The sequence below is a fragment of the Balaenoptera ricei genome, chromosome 19, assembly GCF_028023285.1.
Source record: "Balaenoptera ricei isolate mBalRic1 chromosome 19, mBalRic1.hap2, whole genome shotgun sequence".
In the NCBI taxonomy this organism is placed as follows: Eukaryota; Metazoa; Chordata; class Mammalia; order Artiodactyla; family Balaenopteridae; genus Balaenoptera; species Balaenoptera ricei.
The window spans coordinates 29,334,013-29,357,387 of NC_082657.1; the positions used below are offsets into that span (position 1 = coordinate 29,334,013).

Genomic DNA, 23,375 nt, shown 5'->3' on the forward strand with positions numbered 1-23,375 from the left:
ACAACACACACAATGGCCGCTGGCCTCAGGCTCCTGGCAGCGCCCCCATGCCCATCTGTCATGATGGCATGGTGCCCCTCTAAAGTTCATTGGCCCCCCCGCCCTAGGGCATGAATGACAGGCTCCAATGGGCAGACGGGCAGCCGGAGGCCGATTCCAAGTGCCATCTCTGCCCGGAGCTGGGCCTTGGGAGGAGCCCCCCCAGTCCCCACCTGGGCCTCCACACACTTCATCGCTCAAGCAGGCAGAGCCCCGGGGCTCGCGAGGGCATCTGAGCACAGACGGGCATGGGCTCCTCCAGGGCCTGCCCCTCGCTTGCTCCTCTCTGTGGTGACCACGGCAGCCGCAGCTCACCCAGAGCAAGACATCCACGTGCCCCAGGAGCCTGGCGACCTCCGAGTCCCCTGCTGGAACTCTTACCCTCCTGGGAGGTGAGGCCTGCCTGCACCCGACACCCAGCACCCAGAGGCCTGCCCTTGGCTCTTAAGGGCTTGAGAGTCGACTGCAAGTGCACTGCCCCAGCCTTGGCGCCGAGAACACAGACACTAGTGTCAGGCTGCGTGTGTTCACAGCCCTGCGACTCCAGCAGCTGTGTGACCCAGGAGAGCCTCAGTTTACCCATCTGTGCCATGGAGATCGTCACTGGGAGGTCTCAAGAGACTGCGCACGTGAAGAGATGGAATCGGGCCTCCAGCAAACACTCGGGAAAAGCTGTCTCGTTTTTACTACAGTGGTGTGGACGGCTCAGGCCTGTGCCTGGGCCTCAGAAGGACAAGGAGCAGAGTCACGGCCCAGCCCTCAGCCTTCTCCAGACGTAGACCCTAAACCTGCACACACGGCCCCTTGGGAGGCTCGGCTGCCCCAAGTGGTGAGACAGGACGCTGTTGCTGAGGGTGATACGTTTTACTGTGAGCAGGAAAGGCCTTGCCCCACTCAAGGATAAATAAACTAAGAGACACAGACAGACAAGCCTGCAGACAAAGAGCGGAACGGTCACAGCCCAGGCCTCCTGCGATGTCACATGGGGCCCGGCTGCAGGTTCTGCTGGGTACAGCAGTCCTGCTGTGTGAGACTTAGCACACCGCAGGATTGCTACGATGCGATGCTTTAGTGCATACATTACACTAGATTACGCCGCAAACATGGAATCAGTACTCTGCCTGTTTGTCCTCACTGGCTCCCTATTCCTCTCCAGGCAGCACGTGAGGGACATAGGCCTTTGTGTGTCCCCAGAACCTGCACACACCTGGCACGTAGTAGGTGCTCAGCAAATCTTGTGGGCTGCAGTGACCACGTCCACACATGACGGGCTGAAGGAGTGAGTCGTGAAGGAGGGAACCGCAGCCCACGGGTCACAGCAGCGACGACAACACTGGCTGATGCTCACCAAACCTGGATTCTGACCAGACCCGGAGCTGGAGGCTTTTCAGGCGCTGTCATTACCCTCCATTTGCTGAGGCCCAGAGAGGGTCAGTGACTTGCTCAAGGTCACAGAGCCACTCGGTCGGTAGCGGGGCTGGGATTTGCAGCCAGGCTGTGTGGGCACGCCACACCATGTTGCCACGATTAACGGAAATTGGGCTGTGCTGGGCTCTGGTTTCCTGACCTAGTGGGGAAGGCAGGACACACAAAGGGATCACACCCTGAAATGCACAGTAATTACCTCCAGGAAGCTTTATATTCTAAGCGCTCACCAAGTGCTTTTCCGCCCATGAACTGTCCATCCTCACAAAACCTGAGGCAATAGGTCCTACCCCACTGTACACTCAAGGAAACTGAGGCCAGAAAGGTGCAAGTGTCTGCAATAGAAAACAGTGGAGGAGGGGCAATCTGGGGAGGACTCCAATGCCAGCAATCGATTCTCACTGCCCGGAGCCACTGCTGGGTGTCAGCGGGCACCTCCCTCTCGCTCCCCCAGGCCAAGCCCAGCCAGGCCCTGCTCTCCCAGCAGTGGTGGATGGCACAGACTGGGCTGTCTTTAAAGCAGGAAAGAGGAAGACGCTGCTGCTCACGGAAAGCTCAGCCAAAGAGTCAAATGCTAAGTATGTGCCTAGAGCACTTTCAATGTTTAATTATTATTAGTTATAATTATCCGGCTGGTTCTGACAGCAGCAGCGCAAAGAGGCAAGGAAACTGGCTCCTTGGTTACCCATCTTATAAGGACCAGGAATTTAAAAAATGGGCTCCTAGAATCTGCAGTTGCAACTCTCCTTTTTTTTACTCCTTTCCTTGTTTGTGTTCTCTTCCCTTTGTTTCCTACTTCCTAGGAGCTAAAAACAAATGTGGTAAAACATATGGTGGATGGATGGATGGATGGATGGATAGCAGAAAGGGGCTTCACCCTCCAAAAACTCACATTAGAGTGGGAAGTCAGGTGTAGACATAGTTATTGTAGTCTGTATAGGCAAAGGGATCAGGGGGTTAAATGCAGGGCTGGAGAAGCCCAAGGAGGGAGAATCAGGGAGGGCTTCTCAGAGGAGGGACCACTTGAGCTGGGGCCTGAAGACCGAGAAGAAGGGAAGGGTGTTCAAGCAAAAGGCTCACTAGGGGCACATGCATCCCAGAAGCCAAGACAAGAACAACCCAGAAGAATGAAGCAAGAAGGTGCTCACCCCTCTCCAGCCTGACCGCCCTTTTCTCTGTTCCTTGGACTCCCCAAATCTGTCCGTGCCTCTGAGCCTTTGCACTGGCTGTTCCCTTTCCTGGAAGCTCCCCCGGCTCTTCCCTGCAGTGCCTCTTTCTCCACCTTCAGGACTCAGTTGAAACGCCAGCCTTCCTTGACCACCTGATCTGATTTTTCCCCCCCAACATCCCCTCCTCCTTGCCCCGGCACACATGCACACAGACACGTTTCACTTTCTGTCCCAAAGCAGTGTTTCACTGTCTTCAAAATTCCACAGTCTGAAACGACCTCGTTCACGTATTTACTGACTTATTGTCAGGGTCTCCCGTAGACCGTCGGCTCTGTGAGAACAGGGACCTTGTGTACCGGTTCACAGCTGCAGCCCAGGCCCCCGCGATGGCACCTATAATAGGTACTCAGTAAATGTTCGTGAAACGAAAATGGAATGAGGGAAAGGGTCAAAGCAAATGTTCACAAGGGCTGAGAAGGAGGGGTGCCCCTGGAGCTCAGACCATGCCCCTGGCTCACAGACACCTCCCCCTGGCTGGGTACCAGGATTCCTCCTGGCAGGGCCCAGCTTGCCCCATCGGAAGGGCTCCAGGTTGCTAGTTAGAATACCTAGCTTTGCTTTTAATCAATTGTAATCATTTAGCTGGAAGCGGCGTGATTAGGCACACACAAGCAAACAGCGTGAGCTAATCCTTTAAATGCGCCTGCTCGACGCCAGGCTGGCCGCTTTGCCGCTGCAGGCCGGCTCAGGATGCGCTTCCTGCGGCCCCCCGCTTTGTCAATGAGGGAGTCTAGATTCCAGGGCACGGGGCAGGCCCGCTGCTCCCCACGCCCAGCCCAGCCCCATCACAGAGGTCTGCAGGATGCCAGACGTTCCACCATCAAGAGACCTTTCTCTGGCTCAGCCTCCTGTGACAGCAGCCGGCAAAGCTGCCGTAGGTGGGAAGGTGGCAGCGCCAGGAAGCGTGAGGTCTTCTGAGGTTCCTGTCTCCACGACTGGACCCCATCCTTCCTCTCCCCAAGCCTGGCCTGAGCTGAACTGACCCCCTTGCTCCTTGCAAGAAAATCTGCAGGTTCCTGGCCTCAAGCTCCAGCCTTACGAACACGGCTACAGGCCTGGCTCTGCATAATGGTCCCCAGGGCGCTTCTGCCTGGGTCCACCCGCAAGGAGTTTCTTTTGCATCCCCTGTTACCGCTATTTGTGCTACCTGCTTGGCCCAACTACTAAAATCGTTTCCGGGTCCCCTGACACAGGCTTTTTATAGTTCAGCACCGCAGGTCTCATTTAAATCTATTAGCTCATATAAATGGCAATTCATTTAAACTTTGGAGGGTTTCTGTTTGCCTTGGTGGCGAAGACAATTTGGCTTTGCATGTGGCTCTGCCATTTGCAAGTGACCCTGGGCAAATCACTTAACCTCTGAGAGTCTCAGTTTCCATATCTGTAAATGGGAATAAGAGTGCCTACTTCACGGGATTGTGTTGAGGCAATCCACACAAAATGCTTAAGACAGGACCTGGCTCACACTAGGGATCCACCCAGGGTGGTGGCCCTTATAACTACTTCTTGTCCGGTTTCAGGAGGAACTTGTCCGCCTGTCAGAGGCCAGCCACGTATGGCTGGGAATCGGTGTGCCCCCTCATGGCTTCCCTCAGCGATAATGAAGAATGGGATGCGGTGAGGCTGTTGGGAAGGAGAGAAGGCGATGCCATCCCTGCCAGTGTCTGTGGGCACAGAGGTGTCCAGGGGATTCAGAGACAGCTGGGCTGGGCAGGCAGAGCCAGCCCCTCCCCTCAGGTCAGCTAACCCCTGGCAAGGGGCCCACAGGGCCCCGGGCCTTCATCTGCTGAGGCCTGAGGCTGGAAATGCAAGGCCAACAGCCCTGACATTTTCGGGGTCTGTGGTTTACAGGGTTGTCTCACATCCCCAACCAAACCTGCATACCTCCCTCCACTGAGCCCGGGCACAGCTAAGGAAAACGGGGTCCAGAGAAAAGACCTGGGACAAAGGCGCTCGGAAACATGCAGAAAGGGGGACTTGAAGTCCCAGCCTCTGGCCCCCACTCCGTGCCCTTCCCCCCTTGCCTCACTGCTCTGCACCCAGCTCCTCCCATGCCCCATTGGGGGCCTCCGGTGCCCATGGCCTTGAGACTTGGCTGGGTGCCACAGAAGGAAGGATTTAGAATCTCCCTTTGTTCCAACTCAGGCCAGAAATCATGAAATCACAGCAAACCCCAAATGGAGGGGACCCTAAAAAGTCTTCTGATCTTAAAATGGCTAATGCCAGTAATATACTACTACTACTACTAACGATAACAACAATGCTAATAGTAATAATAGTAAATGATAATAATAACAGGTAGGTGTTAGTAATAACCAAGCTCTTCCTACGTGCCACCCACTGTGCCAAGGGCTTTACGACACGACCACGAGGTAGGAACTATTAATACTCCATTTTACAGATAAAGAAACTGAGACCCACAGCTGATGAATGATGGAGCAAGGCTTCAAACGCAGAGCCATTCTCACAAAGACTGTGCTCGCAGCCTCTCCCTCTGCAGCATTTCAGACAAGGGCTCTGTTTGCACACCTCTACTGACAGGGACTTCACCACCTTCCATTTCTTCCACGTGTAGACAGTTTTCCCACGTAGCGGCTATCTGTGGTGTCTACCAGCCCATGCTCCCCTTCCCCTGATGGTTGGCATTGAGTGGCCCCACCTAGGGCCACAGCTCACTGGAGCAGGTTTGGACAGCTGACCTGAGTGCAACCATCAGATCCCCACTCCAGGGACTTAGAACCTGTTGCCTGCATGCACACCGACTGTTACCCACAGTCGCCATTTCTGGGTGAGTTGGGTGTTGCTGCCGGCTACTTGTGTAACGACATCCCCACACTAAAGACACACCTGTTGAAATACCCAGGTGTGTCTGTCTCAGCAGAAACGACAGGAGCTGGGGCGGTGCTGGCCACCTTCCTCCACGTAGAGAGGAGCCCAGAGAGTCAGGCTGCAGAGAGAGAACACGACACGAGCCAGAAAGGGGCAGAGGCAGAAGGTCCCTGCCTTGATAAACAGCACTTGGTTCCTGGGAACTGGACAGCTGAAAACTCGACACTTCCTGCTCTTGGCATCCAAAGCCATGCCTGTGTCCCTACAAGTTAATTCCCATCTTGCTTGAGCTAACCCCAGAGAGTGATGCCTGAGTCTGTCAGAGAAGAAAATCCACGTCCCGAGTCTCCGCCCACTACCGGAAGTCTGGGGGACACTGGAAGCACGTTGAGCACCCCCTCATCCCGGCAGAGCTTAAAACGCTTGAAGGGTGGGCTTCCTACCTGGTGGCTCAGTAGTTAAGAATCCACCTGCCAATGCAGGGGACATGGGTTTGAACACGTGTGGGACACGGCTTCCCTCCGGGAAGATCCCACATGCCGCGGAGCAACGAAGCCCATGCGCCACAACAACTGAGCCTGCGCGCTAAAGCCCGTGAGCCACAACTACTGAGCCCATGTGCCACAACTACTGAAGCCCACGCGCCTGGACCCCCTGCTCCACAACAAGAGAAGCCACCACAATGAGAAGCCCACGCACCGCAACTAAGAGCAGCCCCTGCTCGTCGCAACTAGAGAAACCCGTGCACAGCAACGAAGACCCAATGCAGCCAAAAATAAATAATTTTTAAAAAAACAAACACTTAAAGACGACTGTCCCCACACTTCCCCCACAATCCAGCCAAGTCTTCTCCTGGTGAACTAGCCCCCTGAAAGCTCCTTGAAACCACGCTGCATGCCCGGAGCTTAGCACCCTGCCTGGGCTGAGTGGGGCGTATATGTCTTTATGTGTGCATTTGTGTGTGTGTTTAGATGAATCTTGTTCAGGCTTCCCTATTTCTTCTCCCTACCCCCAGCCCCTGGCAATTATTGGTCTGTTTTCTATTCCAGTATTTTTGCCTTTTTCCAGAACATCATGTACATAGAACCACACAGTATGGAGCCTTTTGAGTCTGGCTTCTTTCACTTGCCATTTACCATTCACGCATGTCGTTGTGTGTATGAGCAGTTGCCTTTTATTGCCAAGTAGTAAGTAGTCCATGGTATGAATGTAAATACATCTGTCTGTTCATTTACCAGGGAAGGGACCATTGAGGGGGGTTCCAGTTTGGGGCCATTATAAATAAAGCTCTACATCATTCATGTAGAGGTTTCTGGATAAGCGTGTTTTCAGTTCTCTGGAATAAACACCCAGCAGTAGGATTGCTATGTCATAGATTAACTGTATGTTTACCGTTGTAAGAAACTCAAAAACTATTTTGCCACATGGCTGTACCATTTTGCAATTCCCCAGCAATGCAGGAGAGTTCCAACTGATCCTCCACACCCTGGCTGGCACTCGTCGGTTTTTTGTTTTTGTTTTAGTCATTCTACTAGGTGTATAATGGTATTACGTCATGGTTTTCATTTGTTCTTCCCTAATTACTAACAATGTTGAACATCTATATGTCTTCTTTGGTGAAGTGTTGAAATTTTTTGCTCCTTTTTTTTTGGTTGATTTCCCCTCTCATTATCAAGTTTTGAGAGTTTTAAAAAAATATGTTCCGGATACAAGTCCCTTATCAAATATGTGATTTGCAAATATCTTCTCCCTGCCTGGGACTTTTCATTCTCTTAATAGTCAGTGTCTCTCAATTTGGGTTCAGGACGTAAATCAGATAATATGTCTTCCCATTGTGATGCGCGGTTTCTCATCACAATGGGGACAAAATCCAAATAGCTTTGCTGTCCTATGAACCTTGCTATGACCTTGCCTCCAACCTGCCCCCCTTCACACCCCCCACCCACTCACTGTGCTTCAGCCAATTGTCACCTTCTGTTGTTCCAGCAACACACCTGGCTTGCACTGGCCACAGGGCCTTTGCACTCATGCCTCTCTTCCACACACTCTCTCCCTCTCACCTTCCAGACCTCAGCTCAAATGCCACCTCCTCAGAGACGCCCTCCCTGACCACACTCACCAAGCTGTAACCAACCTCACTCCCATTATGCTCTAGCCTATTACCTGGTTTTATTTTCTTCATGTCATTGACCACTATTGGAAAGTGTCTATCAATCCCTCCAGAATGTAGGCCCTATGGGTGTTTCTCTGTCTCGCTCACCACTGTCTTGTCAGTTCCTAGATCTAGTGTCTGTACATAATGGGCCCTCTATCTACATGCTTTGAACAAATAAAGAGCAACTTGAGTTCCCTCTCATGCACCTAATCAATGAATGTGCCCTGGTTTGTCCAAAGTTCTTTAAATTAATCTCAGTCTCTGGGCAGAGCCAGGTGAACTCAGAATCAAACAGGACTTGCACCTCCCTCTTTCTGACAACTCCTATTAATGCATCTTAAGAGAACACTCCCTTTGGAGGCAGGCATATCACTCTGACACAGACCAAGCCTTCCAGAGCCCAATCCTACCTCTATTACCTCTATATCCACAGCAGGAAGTCTGCTCCTACAGTGAGAACAATCCTAAATTTCACATGTTCTCAAGACCTCTCAGCCCAGAGTCACTTGTGCCTACAAACGTTAGCTGCCCTGAGTCTCCACACTGGACCTACATGACATACAGACTGGAGAGCCACTCGAGGCCCCAGCAAGGGCCAGGCCCTGTCTCCTGTTGCACTCCCCAAGCCCCCACATGTCACTCTAGGGAAATAACCCCCTCGTCTGCCAGCCCCAGCTTCAGCGTAATGACGATGAAATTTTCAATGCCTGAAAAACCCTTCTCTCAAAAAACCAGAAAATTGTTCCTCAAGTTACTTAACGAAAGCCATTATTTGCATAGATTTGGCATGGGTACGACACTTCCATATTTAAATGGCCTGTAATTAAAATCATTAATTGCAGAAAATAGTGACTCGTTAAGGCTATAATTTAGTGAGGTTCTTGGCATTTGAGGATCTGCCTTAAAGGTTGATGGGGTGACCCAGGGAATCATCAGCTCACACAAACCATTCTGGTGTCTGGGACGTCTGCAGCCCAAGGTGGATGCAGCCAAAGCAAGATCTGGCTTGAAACCACAGCTACCTACACCTGTGCCTCACGAGCTAGGCCTCTGGCACAGGGGTGCCGATGAAGCTCGAAAAAGGTGGGACTGGGAGGTTTCTCTGGGAAAAACCTCAAGGTCAGCAAGGAGAGCAGTCATCCCTCTCTTGGCATCCAGAACAATGTGGGGGGACCAGAGGGCTGAGCGAGCCCGAAGTTTAAGTGAATCATAGTTTATATGAGCTAGTGCGTTTAAAAGCGGCCTGCCACGTTGGGCTATAGAAAGCTTCAGTTGTCTGGGGACTTGGAGCCCATTTTGGTAGCTAAGCCAGGCTGGTAAGGCAGGTGGAGATAGGGTGAAGGGTGCATAGCCCGTGCACGAGCAAGGCTTCCTGGACAGATGCCGATCAGGGCTGGCACCAGTCCCCTTGGTCAAATGAGAGGGCAGTTTGCTGTTGTTCCCTCACAGGCCTCAGCACAGAAGTACACACTCAGTTTGTGGATCGATGGGGAGACAGCAGTGGGCCCTGGGTGCGGTCACTACCTTGCTGGTGGTCATTTCGTAGCAGAACCCCCTCTCTGGGCCTGGGTCCATAATTCTGTCCCACACTGAGATGGAATGAACGTTGTGTGAGGGGTACAGGGCTTACAGGAACTCAGAGGGGCTCTGCCCGAAGAGTGAAAAGGAATAGGTTTTCCAGCCATCCACCTGGTGCAGTTCAAGGTCAGAGGCCAGGCCTGTCCGCTCTGTCTGCCTGGCCCAGGCCCGGGGACCAGCCCATGGGAACAGGACGCTGACTGTCGGGTGGTGAATCCCTCCTGTGCCCTGTGTGGGCCTGTTTTCACGTCCTCTGGGTGATGGCTGTCAGCAGCCGTGCAGACGGGATGGGTCCAGGCCTGGCTGAGTGCACGGGCTATAGCGCAGTGAGGCGGGTTACCCTGCAACAGGCATGGCTACACCCCTTCAGTCCCAGAAGAGCGCCACCACTGCTGCCCTCCAGCGACATTATGACTCAGCTGTGGCTGCAGCCGTGAAGCACGCAGCTGAACGCAGGGTCAGCACCTGCATGGGGGTGCAGGCAAGGTGTGCGGGGTGGGCAGACACAGCCGGTGGGCCACAGCGTGTGCTAGTCCTTGGGGGTGGGGCTGTGAGGAACGCCAGCTCTCCTCTCCTTCCAGGCATCGGGGGATTCCCTCCCTCGCCCCTTTGACGTTGGGCATGGCCACCTGAAGGGCTCTGGCCAAGACAATGTGGGAGCGAGATGTGGGTCACTTCCCAGTGAAGCTTTGAGGGCGGTCTGCGATCGCCACCCCGTCCCCTCCCTGCTTCGGTGACCATGCAAACATGAGAGGAGATGAACCCGCCATCGGCCCAGGGCACGGACTATCGTGAGCGGAGTTCCTCCCCAGCCACCTGATGCATAACACAAGCAACAAATAAGTCCCTGTTACTTGAAGACAGGGCTAGAGGATGTTTGTTCCTGCAGCAGAACCTAACTCGCATCCCAGCTGAAAACACTGTTATTCTCAGTATGTGATATTCCGGCGTGTCTGTGTGTACGTGTGGTACTTCTGTGGGTGCCAGAGTGTTACTTCTTTTGGGGTGTGGTGTTGTGCTGTGTGTGTGTGGTGTTACTCTGAAAATGATGTCTCTGTGTGTATGCATAGGGACTGTGTGTGTGGGACTTTCCTTTGTGTGTGCAGTGTGTGTGTGATTGTGTGTGTGTGTGTGTGTGTGGTATTTCTGTGACAGCACGTCACCTCTCCAGTGTTAAAGGAGCTTCTTGCAAAAACCAGTGCGTGAGAAGGTGGTTTCACCTGGACACAGATCTGGGTCCTCAAAAACCAGTAACAGGTGGGAAGGGGCCCGTGGGATGCCGTGGGGAGTGGGCTACAGGAGCCCTGGGAAGCCCACCACAGCCGCTTCCTTTCCCAAGGGCCTTCTCAGCTACTGCAGGTCCTGGATGGGGGGCTGAGGAAGCTGTAGGGCTGGGGTGCCCCATCTGAGGGCCACATCAGTCTCAGGACCACTGGCAAGTATCCCTTCCTCTGAGTTGGGGCCCAACCGGTATCCATTGCTCTCACTTTTCTAGCCTTCCTGGGCATGTTGGAGGTTCCAAGATCCCAGATCCAGCTTCCGGCCACACACGGCCCCAGGACTCAGCCATGCAAGCCACACAGGCCACCAGCCATAGATCCAAAGTTCAATGGAACATCATCATGTAATCCCAGTGGGGAAATGAAATCCCTGAGAGGAGGAGGGACTTGCAACGGAAACAGCACAAATGTTAAGCCTTCCGACTCTGGCTCCAGGCTCAGCTGCTATGGTCCAGCTCTCCTGAGAATGCTGGACCAGCGAGGCCAGGAGGCCATACCCCATACCAGCCAGCCAGGAGGGCAGCCACTGGCTCCAGACCCACAAGCACAAGTCCAGGGCCTGTTGCTTTCGTGGCTGGGGTGGTGCTGAGTACAAGATCCCACCATCATGGATTCACCCCAAGACCCTCAGTGCCAATGGGAGCCCCAAAGAGCCCCAGGAGGGGTGTGTGCAGCGGACAAGGGCACTCACCTGCAGCTCGGTCTGGAAGAAGAACTTCTGTGGGCACTGCGAGCAGTCGTAGATCTTGTCCTCCTGCCCGTGCACAGCAAAGATGTGCTGCTGCAACTTGTTGGCCTGGACGAAAACTGGACATGGACATGGACATGGCCATCAGGGGCCAGACACTGGGGACACGGGCCCAGCCAACCAGAGCAGCTGCTCCACCCCACTCCCAAGTAGGGATCACCCAGGCATGGACACAGCGGCCGAACAATGGGCTACTGGAAACACTGTTGGCACACACTAGAGAGGGCTCAAGCCAGTGAAGCTGAACTCTGCCACTTACAGGCTGTGCAACACTGGACAAGTCACTTAACCTCTCTGGGCTTCATTTCCTGAAAAATGAGGATCATTAAAGTATGTAGTTCACTGGGTGGCTGGGAGGATCAAATGGGTTAACACTTGCAAAACGCTGAAAAGATGGCCTGGCACATAATTAGCCCAATGAATGTCATTGTCTTCATCATCGCCGTTTGTCAGATACCTTCCAAATGTGGGCTCCTTGAATACACACAGGCCTGTAAGGCAGGCACTGCTGTTATCCCCATTTTATAGAAGAGAAAACTGAGGCACTGGGAGTGTTGTGACTTATCCTAGGTCTCACTCTGCAGGTGGCAGAGCTGAGATTTGAATTAAATAAGCTCAGCACAGTGTCTAGTACAGGAAGGTACTCATTTAACAGGAATCACTCATCTTGCTGAGGTGGTCAGCATCCTCGGATCCCCACACAGGGGCCCCGTGTCCTGGATGGGCAGACCTGGCAACTGAGGCCCCTTGGTGCCAGCCCCCGATCCAGCTCACAGAATGGGATGGTAACAGATGGGTGGGGGCTCCTGAGATGGAGGGATTGAGAGGGAAGAGGCACCAGCGTGTGCCAAGACTCTTGGGAACCCCAGAGGGCTGTGAGCGTGCGGGGACCCTCCCCGCTGCGGAGCCCCTTCCTTGGGCCTGTCACAGAGCAGGTCACAGCCCCGGCTTCCCGATGGCTGTATGCTCGATGTGGTCCGGACCCTGGGCGCACACAGGAGGTGGCCCTGAAGCAGCTGTGTGTCTGGGAGGTGAGCACTTCAGAGATCCCCTCCTGCCAGGCGCCCTCCCCAGGGTGGGCTTCCCGCCGTGGCAGACGACAGATGTCAGGGAGAGGTAGGGGAAGGCCAGCCTCCCCCACGCACACCGGCTGCCATCTGGGCAGCAGGAGGGGGGCCGGCAGAGCCCCTGAGACTCGCCTCAGGCCGGGACAGCCACTCGCCTGGGCCGGCAGCCAGTCTGGGGGCTGGGGACTTGGCCGGCAGAGCTGCCCTTGACCCCTCCAGCCTGGAGCACGGATGAAGCGGGGGCTGGGACAGGCCAGGGAGGAGGGGGAGACAGGAGGTGTGCGAAGGGGGAACCCCACTGGTGCTGGACAGAGCTCAGAGACGAGCCTGGGGCCCGTGAAGGGCCAACTGCAAGGAGGGGCAAGGCTGGGTGGGAAACAGCGTGGCAGCAGTTGAGTGCAGGGGTGGGAGGACGGCTAGGAACCCACGCTGTCGAAGAGGAGAGAGCAGAGACCGTAGACAGGGAGGGCCGGGGTCGGCTCTATGTGGAGGCAGGCGGAGCAATAGGGCTGCGGATCCCTCGGGGCTTCCCCGTGAGCTCCGGGGCCACGTTGGGCCAGATGCTGAGGGCCAGGGATTGAAGGGCTGGGCCCCTGGGTCCCTTCCCTCTCCCCACGTGCTCCCCGCCGGACACACTTACCTGTGAAGCACACGGGACATTTGAAGGTGCCGCCCATGCCCTCGAAGCTGTGCTCGATGAGGTGACAGAGGAGCTTAGCCGGGGAGTCAAACATCTGGTTGCACAGCTTACACTCGTGGTTGATGCCTTCCTCTGCAAGGAGAGCCACGGCCAGTCAGCAGCCCTGCACACCATGTCCTCCTGCAGGAGCCCACATGCCCCCAGTACACCCCAGGCCGGCCCTCCCTGACCCCCAGAACCAGGGCTGGGGACGGGCTGTGGAGGCCCAGACCCATCCCAGCTCCAGATGGTCCAGCTCCCGGAAGGCTGACAGACCCCAGGGGGCGCCAGCCCCAAATATCTGGCTCTTGAATGTGTCATTTGCTGTGATTTCTCCTGCTGGTCTAGCAACAAGGCAAGTAGCTTGAATCCTAGACTGTATCATAGAGGAGAGGGGCCCAGGATGGGGTCCGCATGGGGAAGGGAGTCCAACCAAAATTTTAAAAAATCCAATAGACCATTTATCGAGCATGTACTGTGTGCCAGGCGGGGATTCTGTGGGGAGCTAAGCAGATAATGCACTTGCCCCCATTCTAGTGGTGGGGAGACAGATAATAAAAACAGTCAACACATAACTCAGCGTCAGGAGGTGACGAGGGAACACAGGGAGCTCTGGAGGGGAGAGCCGAGGGCAAGGCCCTGAGGTGGGCCCACGCGGGGCCATCTGGATGGTAGCAAGGGGGCAGTGCCTGACGGCTGGGGGGCCAGAGACCGCATGGGACAGTGGGGGGCCAGAGACCGCATGGGACAGTGGGGACCCAGGGATGCACTTCGCAAAGGGCCTTGCCGGCCACTAGAGGGCTTGGGGATTTTACTGTAAGAGGGATGGGCAGCCCCTGGAAGATATTGCAAAAAACCATGAAGTGCTCTTTTAAAAATTTTTAAACAGACGGTCTACCCAGTGCTCACAGAGAGTGGGCAGAAACCCTTTGCTGCTTCCAGATCAGAACACAGCTCCATCTCCCCACCTGAGAGCTGCTATGATCCCAAACACTTCACTCAAAGGTGCCCAGGGAAGAGAGGGTGCCCTGAGCGGCAGCTTCCCACCAGCAGAGCTGAGGTCTGGCGCCCCGACCCAGGACCAGCAGGGCAGAGTTCAAATCCTGGCTTCTTCTTCAAACCATGTGGCCTGGGCAACAGTTCACTTTTAGTAGATGAGGGCCACCTGAGTCCCTGCCTCACAGGGCTGTGAGAGAATGAAAGGGGCCATACCAGTGACCAGTCCGGCCCACTGGTCAGTAGTGGTGACGGAGAATTGCCCCAGCCTGAGGGTCACATCATCCAGGGTTGGAACCTGACTCTGCTACTTACTGCATGATCTTGGGCAAGTTATGTAACCTCTCTGTGCCTCAGTTTCCTCTTTTCTAAAATACTCAATAATAGCTTCCTTAACACTACACACCTACGAGAATGGCCAAAATCCAGAACACAGACGATACCAAATGCTGGCGAGGATGTGGAGTAACAGAACTCCCATTCACTGCTGGTGAGAATGCAAAATAGCACAGCCACTTTGCAAGGCTGTTTGGCAGCTTCTTATAAAACTAAACATACTCTTACCATATGATCCAGCAATCTCACTCCTTGGTATTTACCAAAAGGAGTTGAGAACTTATGTCCACACAAAAACTTGTGCACCGATGTTTATAGTAGCTTTATTTAAAATTGCCAAACCTTGGAAGCACAACCAAGATATCCTTCAGTAGAGGAGTGGACACATAAACTGTGATACATCCAGACAATGGAATATTATTCAGTGCTAAAAAAAGACATTGAGGAACCTTAAATGCATATTACTAAGTGAAAGAAGCCAATCTGAAAAACACTACATATTGTATGATTCCAACTATTCTGGAAGAACTACGCAGACAATAAAAAGCTCAGTGGTTACTGGGGCTGGGTGGGGAATGAATAGGCAGAGCACAGAGGAATTTTAGGATATGATACCACTATGTATGATATTATGCTAATAGGTATATATCATTATACATGTGTCCAAACCCACAGAATGTACACCAAGAGTGAGCCCCAAGGAAAACTATGGACTTTAGGCGACTATGATGTTTCACTTTAGGTTCATCTTTGCAAAAAAAATGTACCATCATGGTGAGTAATGTTGAAAATGCGGGAGGCTATGCACGTGTGGGGCAGGGGATAGAAGGAAAGTCTGTATCTTCCTCTCGATTTTACTGTAAACCTAAAACTGCTTTTTAAAAAGCCTTTGAAAAACAGGCTTTAAAACAACGTCAATCCTGGGACTTCCCTGGTGGTCCAGTGCTAAAGAATCTGCCTTCCAACGAAGGGGATGTGGGTTGGATCCCTGGTCGGGGAACTAAGATCCCACATGCCACGGGGCAACTACTGAGCCCGCGCGCCTCAACTAGAGAGCCCACGTGCTGCAACAAAAGATCCCACACGCCTCAGTGAAGATCCCACATGCCACAACCAAGACCTGACACAGCCAGAAAAATAAAGAAAATAAAGAAAATAAATATTAAAAAAAGCCAATCCCCCCCATCAAATAGCCTTCCTCTTATAGTTGATGTGAGAATTAAATGAGTTAATACTCCTTTAATACATGAAAAGGGGTTTTGACCAGCCCCTGGCACACAACAAGCACGCAATAGGTGTTTGTTGCCGAGCATGCCAGTATCGGGGAGAGTATTATCTGGGACAGCCAAGGACACAGGCTCCCCTTCGGGCTCCCCCAGGGAACCAGCCTCACCAAAGGTGCCAGGTGCTCCGATTAGCCCTCAAAGGCAAGAATTAGGTAGCAGAGGGGCTCTGCCAGTGGCAAAACACGAACACAGATGGGCTGAGGCTCCTGGCGAGTCCCTGGGTCCCCAGGCCCTGGCAGGGGCTGGCAGGGACAGCAGGCATCCCCCTGGCCCAGCCTTCCCCCACCCGCCCCCCGGGCACCCCACTGCAGAGGCGCAAACACACACGTGCGTGTGCAGGTGGGCCTGCCCCACATAGCCCACTGGCTGGAATCTTCTGGGTGTTTGTCACGCCCCTGGAGCCCCGGCAACTAGGCCACATGCACCCAACAGAGATTCAAGCTGATCTTCCATTTATACTGGCGGAAAAGGAATTCATTGACAAGTTTTGGGACACAGGGCAGGCTCAGCACGCTTGCCTCACAGGCCCCAACGCACGTCCTCCACTTCCCTCGGGGAGGCTCTCATCATAATTAGAGATGGCCTCCAGTGTGGGGGGACTGCCTCAGAAGACCCCCCCCAACACACCCCCTGCTCACCCCCTCCCCCGCACAAACAGTGCTTCGCAGAGCCTGGCACAGAGTAAGGAATGAGTGAATGAAGGAAGGAATGAATGAGAGAGATACCACCCTTACCTACGCCCTCCCCGTTAGGATGTGGACATCTCCTGCACATTAATGAGGCAGAGCGTATGTGAAAATGATGACTGCACAGAGGTTTCTATTATAGTTAACTCAAGTTTAAGTTTATAACAAATTGACTCTCAGAATTAACCCTGCTTGCTGGGAAAACCACATTTCTAGGAGAGAAAAAAATGGGTTCAGAGAATTAGACCACTTGCTGAGGTAACACAACCAGCTGGGGGTGGTCCTCTGAACAAGATACAAAGCCCTCCCTATCCTCACGCATCCCACCTGCACACCACCTCCAGGCAGCCCCCCCGACTATGCCAGCTTGCACGGCTGCCCCTGGCTGGGCACGGTGACCCTGGATTCATCTAACCATATCCTATGAATCTTCTTGCTCCTGGCAACTAGGCTACAGGCACAGACAATGTCTTCTCCTCTGGTCCCCAAAGCATGAGGCTCCACCTGGCCCACAGGAGGGGCTCAGGAAATACTCACGGAGAAGAGATGCCCTGGCCGGTCTCTCTCCCTCTGCCCAGCCAGAGCGGGTCCCCTGGACTGAGATGGCAAAGGAGGATTTACTGCTCTCTGCCGAGTGAGGGCCTTTATCCACTTGGCTGTGAATGGAGACATGCCCATCTGATACACAAACACGGAGAGGACAAAGAAGGCTCCTGCAACTTATGAATCAGAGAAATCATGTCTGACAGTTGCTTTCCGCCCTCCCAGCGCTGAGCAATTCATCAGCCGGTCCCCCCGATTCATAGACGCAGCTACACCCTGCACCCACGTTCATAAATATGTGCACAGTCAGGCAGACTAGAGCTGCAAGCCAGTTCCGGGGCCTAAACAGCTGCCATTTCAGCAAATCACAGCCCCAAACTGGTGCCCATGTGAGGTTCCGGGATCATTAGATCAAGAGCCCGACAGACAACTACGGGAGCTGGTCCCTTTCCTCACTCCCCACCCAAAGTGTTTAAGAGTCAAACCTGGGAGACAGGAGAGGGAAAATAAAACAAGCAAAAAAGTAAAAGTGGGTGAAAAATAATAAAGCCTGAGGGCTTCCCATAGACCTGGGAACCTCTCCCACTTGAAGGCAGACCTTCTGATTTGCAAATCTTCTTCCTGAAGGACGAGGAGGCCCTCTCCCCACCGGTGGGGGCTAGAGGGGCTCCCTGGGGGGTCCATTATGTGCACCTCTGCCTATAAAACCATCCAAGAAAACAGTGGGGAGGGGTGGCAGGGGCTGCCCTAGTTAGTGTGCAAACACTCCTTTGCATGCCCGTGACCCAGTACCAGCCAGCCCGTGGCTATAGAGAGAATTCAGTGTCACCATCACTCTCACCCCACCGGCGCTGACAGCCTCTCATTCCATCCCAAGTTGCAGGGTCTGAAGACAGCAGCACGCTCGGAGAGTAACTTTCCTGAATTATATAAGATCACACAGGCTCGGCGACATCTTGGAGCAGAATGACAAAGCTGTCTGGGAGTCCACAGGCCCCTCCGCCCCGCCGTGGGGCTGGAGGATTTTGTGAGTAAAGATGCACAATCGCTTCCTCTCTTTCTGTTCTTTTTTTTTTGTTTCTTTAGCACATGACAGGCATCCATAAGAGAGACCCACGCAACTCAAGTGAATTATGCAGCCCCGCTCATCTGTAAAGTGAAATGCAGATTTCACCTGCTCACTGTGCCAGATCATGCCTCCCAGTTCCCATAAGTCAGGGCTGGCGTGGGGAATCTATTGATTTATTATGATTTTTTAAAAATAAAAATAAATAAAAACCCAACCTGCCACACAAACAACCCGACAAGCATGAAAATCCCAGAGTCCCTCTCTCTCTTTTATTTTTTTCCTCTCCTCAGGAATAATAAGTGTTAATTTTACACTTCATTTCTCAAAAAAATAATAGGATGTGCTTTTGCTTAAAACCAAGTCAGCCTGCTGGAACCTTTCAGGCTGAAACTGTGTCAGCCCAAAAGAGAAGCAGAGGGCTTTGTGGAAGAGCATCGTGCCGAGATGATAGCTCCCTGTAATGTCCTCGGTACCGACTTTTGTCTCCAAAAGCATTTGATCCCTGGCAGACACATACTTATTTCCATACAGGTCTTGGGGGAAGCCAGGAGGAGAGAAAGCTGATTATCAGAATCCTGAAGGTGAAGCTCAGGTGGGCCCCACTGATGTCAAAGGCAGGCCTGGGCACACACTCGGAGGCCATAATTTGCTGCCTGGGAGGGAGGGGCCGCAGGCTGCAGTGGGGAGGGGACAGGGCATTGTTCTTGGACTCTAATGCACTGAGCATGACCCGCTCCCACCATAGCCGTGGGCCCTGCCTGGCCCTTCTCTAAGCAGGGACCCCACTGGGAAAAGCTGCCCCCGAGAGCGGTATCGTTCATGCATATACCCCTCTAGGAGAGAACCAGTGACGGCCACCTGTGGAGACAGGGGACATGATTAGCTACCTCCATTCAGGAAGCAGCAATTAAGGACACAGAAGTTGGAACCAGAAACACTTGGGTTTGAATCCCATTCCATCACCCACTCGCTGTGTGTACTTGGATAAGTTCGTTAACCTCTCTGAGCTTTAGCTGCTTCTGCTAGAAAATGGGAAGCATCATCACAGGGTTTTGTAAGGTGGCCAAGCAGGCTTCTTCTGCCACAAGACAACTGCCCTCACTGAGACACCCTTCCTCCAGACCACCTCTTCATCCCCCTCCCCTCACTTCATCCAGGTGTCTGCTCAGATGATGCCACCACCAAGAGGCCTACCCAGACAACCCCCGGCAAAGACGGCACAGACACCCCATCCTTTCTAGAGCCTTACCCACCTTGAATTTCCTTGAGAATGCTCACTGACATCTGGCATAGTACAGAGATGATTGTTTATTTTAACTCACTCTCTTTTTCACACGTACACACAAAACACACACACACAGAAAGAAAAATATAAGCTCCATGAGGGCTATTTTGCTCATTGCTATGTCACCAGTGCCTGGAACAGGGCCTGGCACATAGTAGGTGCTCAGTAAATAGGGAACGAATGATTTGTGTAAAGCGCTTAGTACAATGCTTGGAACGTGGGGAGGGAGATACTGGTAAATGCCAGTTACCAGACACCAGTGGTCCCCCCGAAACTCTCAGGACTGCGGGCTTATAAAAGCTGTTCTTGCCTTCAGGCACTTGCTATTTGCATCCTCACAAGATGGCCTGGTCCAGGAGTGCAGGCACCGAGGGGCTCCCTCAACTGACAGAAGAGGAAAAGAAGCTTAGAGGGCAGAGCCCCTACCAGAGAGGTGGCAGAGTGAGGCGAGGGTGGGGTGGTCACCACAAGCAGCCCTCTCTGGCTTTAGAAAATACCAGAAAGGCCACAGGACTTGAGACCTGGGACCTAGCAAGCCACCCTGTGCTCCTCAATCACCCAAAAACCTCTGGCAAGAAGGAGGACACTCAGACCCACCCTCCACGTTTCCATGTCTGAGCCAGGTGGGCCCCCCCTGCCAGCACCAGCGCCAGCTACAGGTGGCAGGAGCGCTGGGGACTTTTCCCAGGTGAGGGGAGGCGGCAGTGCCCACAGCGACACAGCCTGGGCCAGCCCCAGGCTGCAGCGTTGTCCCTGCAACAGCGTCTCTGCAAACGGAGGGAGCTGACGAGGGGTACACAGGCTGCCTGGCCGAGCTGAAATCCTCTGTCACCAGCTCGGGTAACGAACTTCACCAGACTTCAATTCCAGAGTACCAGGGGCTGAGCCCACGGCCCACCCCAAGGATCAGGTCAAGTAAAGGCCCCTGAGGTCCAGGGGCCCAGGCTCAGTCACACGCAGGGCACATGGCGACAAGGAAGAAGAGGGGCAGGGGGCCCAGCATTCACCCAGGCAAATGAGAAGGCAAGAGGAGGACCCTGGGAGAGGACCTCTCTGACGCCACGCCAGTAAATAACCAACCGCAAACAGACAGGTAATAGAAACAAGGGCCGACGGGGACCTCCGTCCTTTGTTCTCTATAAAGAACAAAGACCTCTGGGCAGAAGAGAAGAGGGCAGGCAGATAATAATATCTGGGCAGCCAAATCAGGCTGTTTATCTATTGATCTGTCATTAAGTACCACAGGAAATGAACCCAGGCAAGCCAAGAGGAAAGGGGAGGGATGACATTTGGGCTGGGGTTGACGAGGGGCAAAGGAGGAAACAGGGTCTGAGGCGGGCTCCTTCACCAGAGGCCAGGCAGAAATCAGGGAGCCTGGAAGCGGGGGCAAGGGCTGATCTTGGGATCCCCAATCCAGTAGACCCAGGCTGCCCTCCAGGATCTACATCCCTGCTGGGCAAGGTGTGGTCTCTGGCATCACCTGGGAGCTGGTCAGAAATGCAGAACCTCAGGCCCCACCCAGACCCACAGAATGAGAATCTGCATTTTAAAAGTGCCCCAATGATCTGGGTGTGCATTCAAGTTTAAGGAGCACTGAGCTCTATAAAAGGGCTTCTGGGGATGCTGATCTCACTAGAACCCTGTTGTCATGAAGCTGTAGGTTCGTAGGTATCACACTGCCTTCACCAGGATTGTATGTTTCGGATGTCTAAAAAGGAGTAAACTTTTCCACGGCTGATTTTGGTCCACACTTTACAGAAGGCTGAGAAATCCTCGACCATGGGAAACACTTTCCTGTTATCATGACCGGGATGAAAATGGTGAGGGTGTCTTTGGAGGGGAGACTCTGCAGTGGGCAGCTAACACTCCCCCAGGCCACCTCAGCATCCCCACGGCCCCAGACCCCCAGTGCCAGGGTGCCCGGGGCTGCCCAGTGCCTCCCATCACTCAAGAACACCCAGCCATTGCTTGAAGGCACGCCCCACCACCGCTGCCCCCATTTTGGGCCCCCATTTTCTTACCTGATCCTGGAGGATGGGCTGTGCCCTCCCCCCTCCCCTCAGAGGCACCTTCCCAGGCCTCTCTGGCCAGGAGGGACCCATCTCATGGTCCCCCATGCTTCAGAAAGGCTTATAAATGAGCTCTGGCAGCCCGAACTGGGGCCCCACGGGGGACCTGGGGCCTCTTCAAAACAGAGCCCTGACAATTAAGCAGTCTGAGTTTTGAAAGGCTTGGGATTGATGGCGTGGACAGTAAAAATATCACCTGGGGAGCTGGGTGTAGTCCTCTGAGGGTTGCCTGAGGTCAGTTGCCATGGCGACGGAGAATGAGCTCAACCTTGTAACTGACCCTTATCTTTTTTTGATCTGTGGGCCACTTGGGGCCAAGGCTTGAAATCAACTGGAAAATAATCCGGTCACATATCAGAAAGAAAACTATTTATACTTATTTACCCAGGTACCCACCAACATCCGCCTTGGACAAGGATGCCAACGCCCCAGTAAACTGACGCGGCATGTCCACACGGAGGCTACCAGTTGGCAGGAAAAGGGGAGGCTGAATTCCCCATCTCGGCAGAATGTAGCTCTATCCACATGCCGGCAGGCATAGGCAGGTGGAAAGGGTTACCCTCCCCAACGTCTCACGTCATTCTAGCCGGAAGCGCTGGACCCTCTTGCCATCCGGTAAAAGTCCTCCCAAGGAGTGGGACTCTGAGATTTCCACTCTCATCTGGTACTCAGGCGTTGTTTCAGCCTGGCTAGATCACTAGGCTGCCTGGCTTTATTCCAGGGTCGGAAGAGGCGTGTTCCCAGCCTCGAGGCGGGACAGGGTGTCGAGTAGATGTGCATCGCTCTCTGCACCTGGGGGAATGGTTGACGTGGGGTTTGGGGAAACAGGCTGAGGGGACAACTACAGGCCCTTCTTCCTGCACACACACCCCAGAGGGCCTGGCCGGCTGAGCCGCCCGTGCACCCACTCCAGGGTTCCCGTGGCAAGACGGCCATCTGGCCAGGGCCCGTCTCCAGCAGGCTGCTATCCTAAGTTACAAGTGCTCGCTCACTCTCTCCTCCGAAACTCAAATCAGAAGACTCCAGATGGTTCCATTGACCGACTGCTCCCAAGAGCCATGTCAGATGGATCTTAGCTAGGGGTCAGTTAAGCCTGAGCATGATTCCGGGTAAATTTCCCTTGAGATTTCCCATCACAGCAAACAGGACAGTTCAACTGACTGCCTCTCTCCCACCCTTTTTTCATCAAGATGATCTTCTTTTAGGAGTCGGGGGAAAAAACACGCCTGTGAACTAGGCAGCTCGGAGGATATTCCTGGCTCCCCTCAGACCTGCAGGGTGACTGGGCTGAGCACTTTCCCTCCAGGCCTCAGTCTCCTCGTCTGTGAAATGGGGAGAAAGTCGCCTCCCTCACAGGGCTGCTATGAAGAGTGAGTGAGGAGGATTAAAGCACCACCGCCAGTGCTACTATCACTGCTTTGGTTCTTTCCCACATGATTCGACCCTGAAACTCCACACCCAGGGTCTTGTAACAAAAGCCCTCTGCGAGAGTCACCAGGGCAGTTGAATCCACCTTCAGTAAACATTTCAAGAGCCCTTAGCACCCGGCACATTGCAGGTATGCGATCTATGTTACATCCACCCACAAAATACCTCTGGGTCAATTTTCCTTGTCTCTACCCTCTTCCGCCTCCACACCACTCCCCATATCTGCGACGGCAAAAGCTGTGTCCAGATTTCAAACCCTTTTGCTCAGCTGTGGCTCGCTGCAGCTCCCTGCTTCTGACCACAGGAGTTTACTCCATCTCCCCTCAGATGTTCCTGGGACCAGAGTTTCATATTTCTTCCTGGTTCTTCTCCTAGCTCCTTTCTCTTAAAACTCATTGGGATTTCTATGGAGGTCAAAGCACAGCCTGAGACGAGGACACGACTCAGGTTCATGTGTCCCCCCACCCCCTGGGAATGGTCAGCCCTTCTTCATAGCTGGGCCCATGCAGAGAGCTCCCTAAGGGCCCCAGAGCTCTAAGAATCTCAAACAGAGGCTGGTCCAGCTGGACCGGGTCCTCGGTGGAGGGCGGCTCCTTCTGGCTCTAGGATCTGCTTCCGCGCTGCCAGGGAACCCAGCCCTGGATGGTT

The 23,375-nt window shown here is 53.7% G+C and overlaps 1 protein-coding gene across 2 annotated transcripts in view; it reads right to left on the bottom strand.

Moving 5' to 3' along the window:
* Positions 1-23,375, bottom strand: part of ZNF423 (zinc finger protein 423) — a 335,079-nt gene that overhangs the window by 17,644 nt on the left and 294,060 nt on the right. For both annotated transcript variants that reach the window (XM_059904839.1, XM_059904840.1), the window contains exons 6-7: positions 12,991-13,122; positions 11,227-11,342 (exon numbers count right to left, since the gene is read on the bottom strand). In XM_059904839.1, the coding sequence (XP_059760822.1) occupies positions 11,227-11,342; positions 12,991-13,122 (248 nt within the window). The remainder of the gene's footprint in view (positions 1-11,226; positions 11,343-12,990; positions 13,123-23,375) is intronic.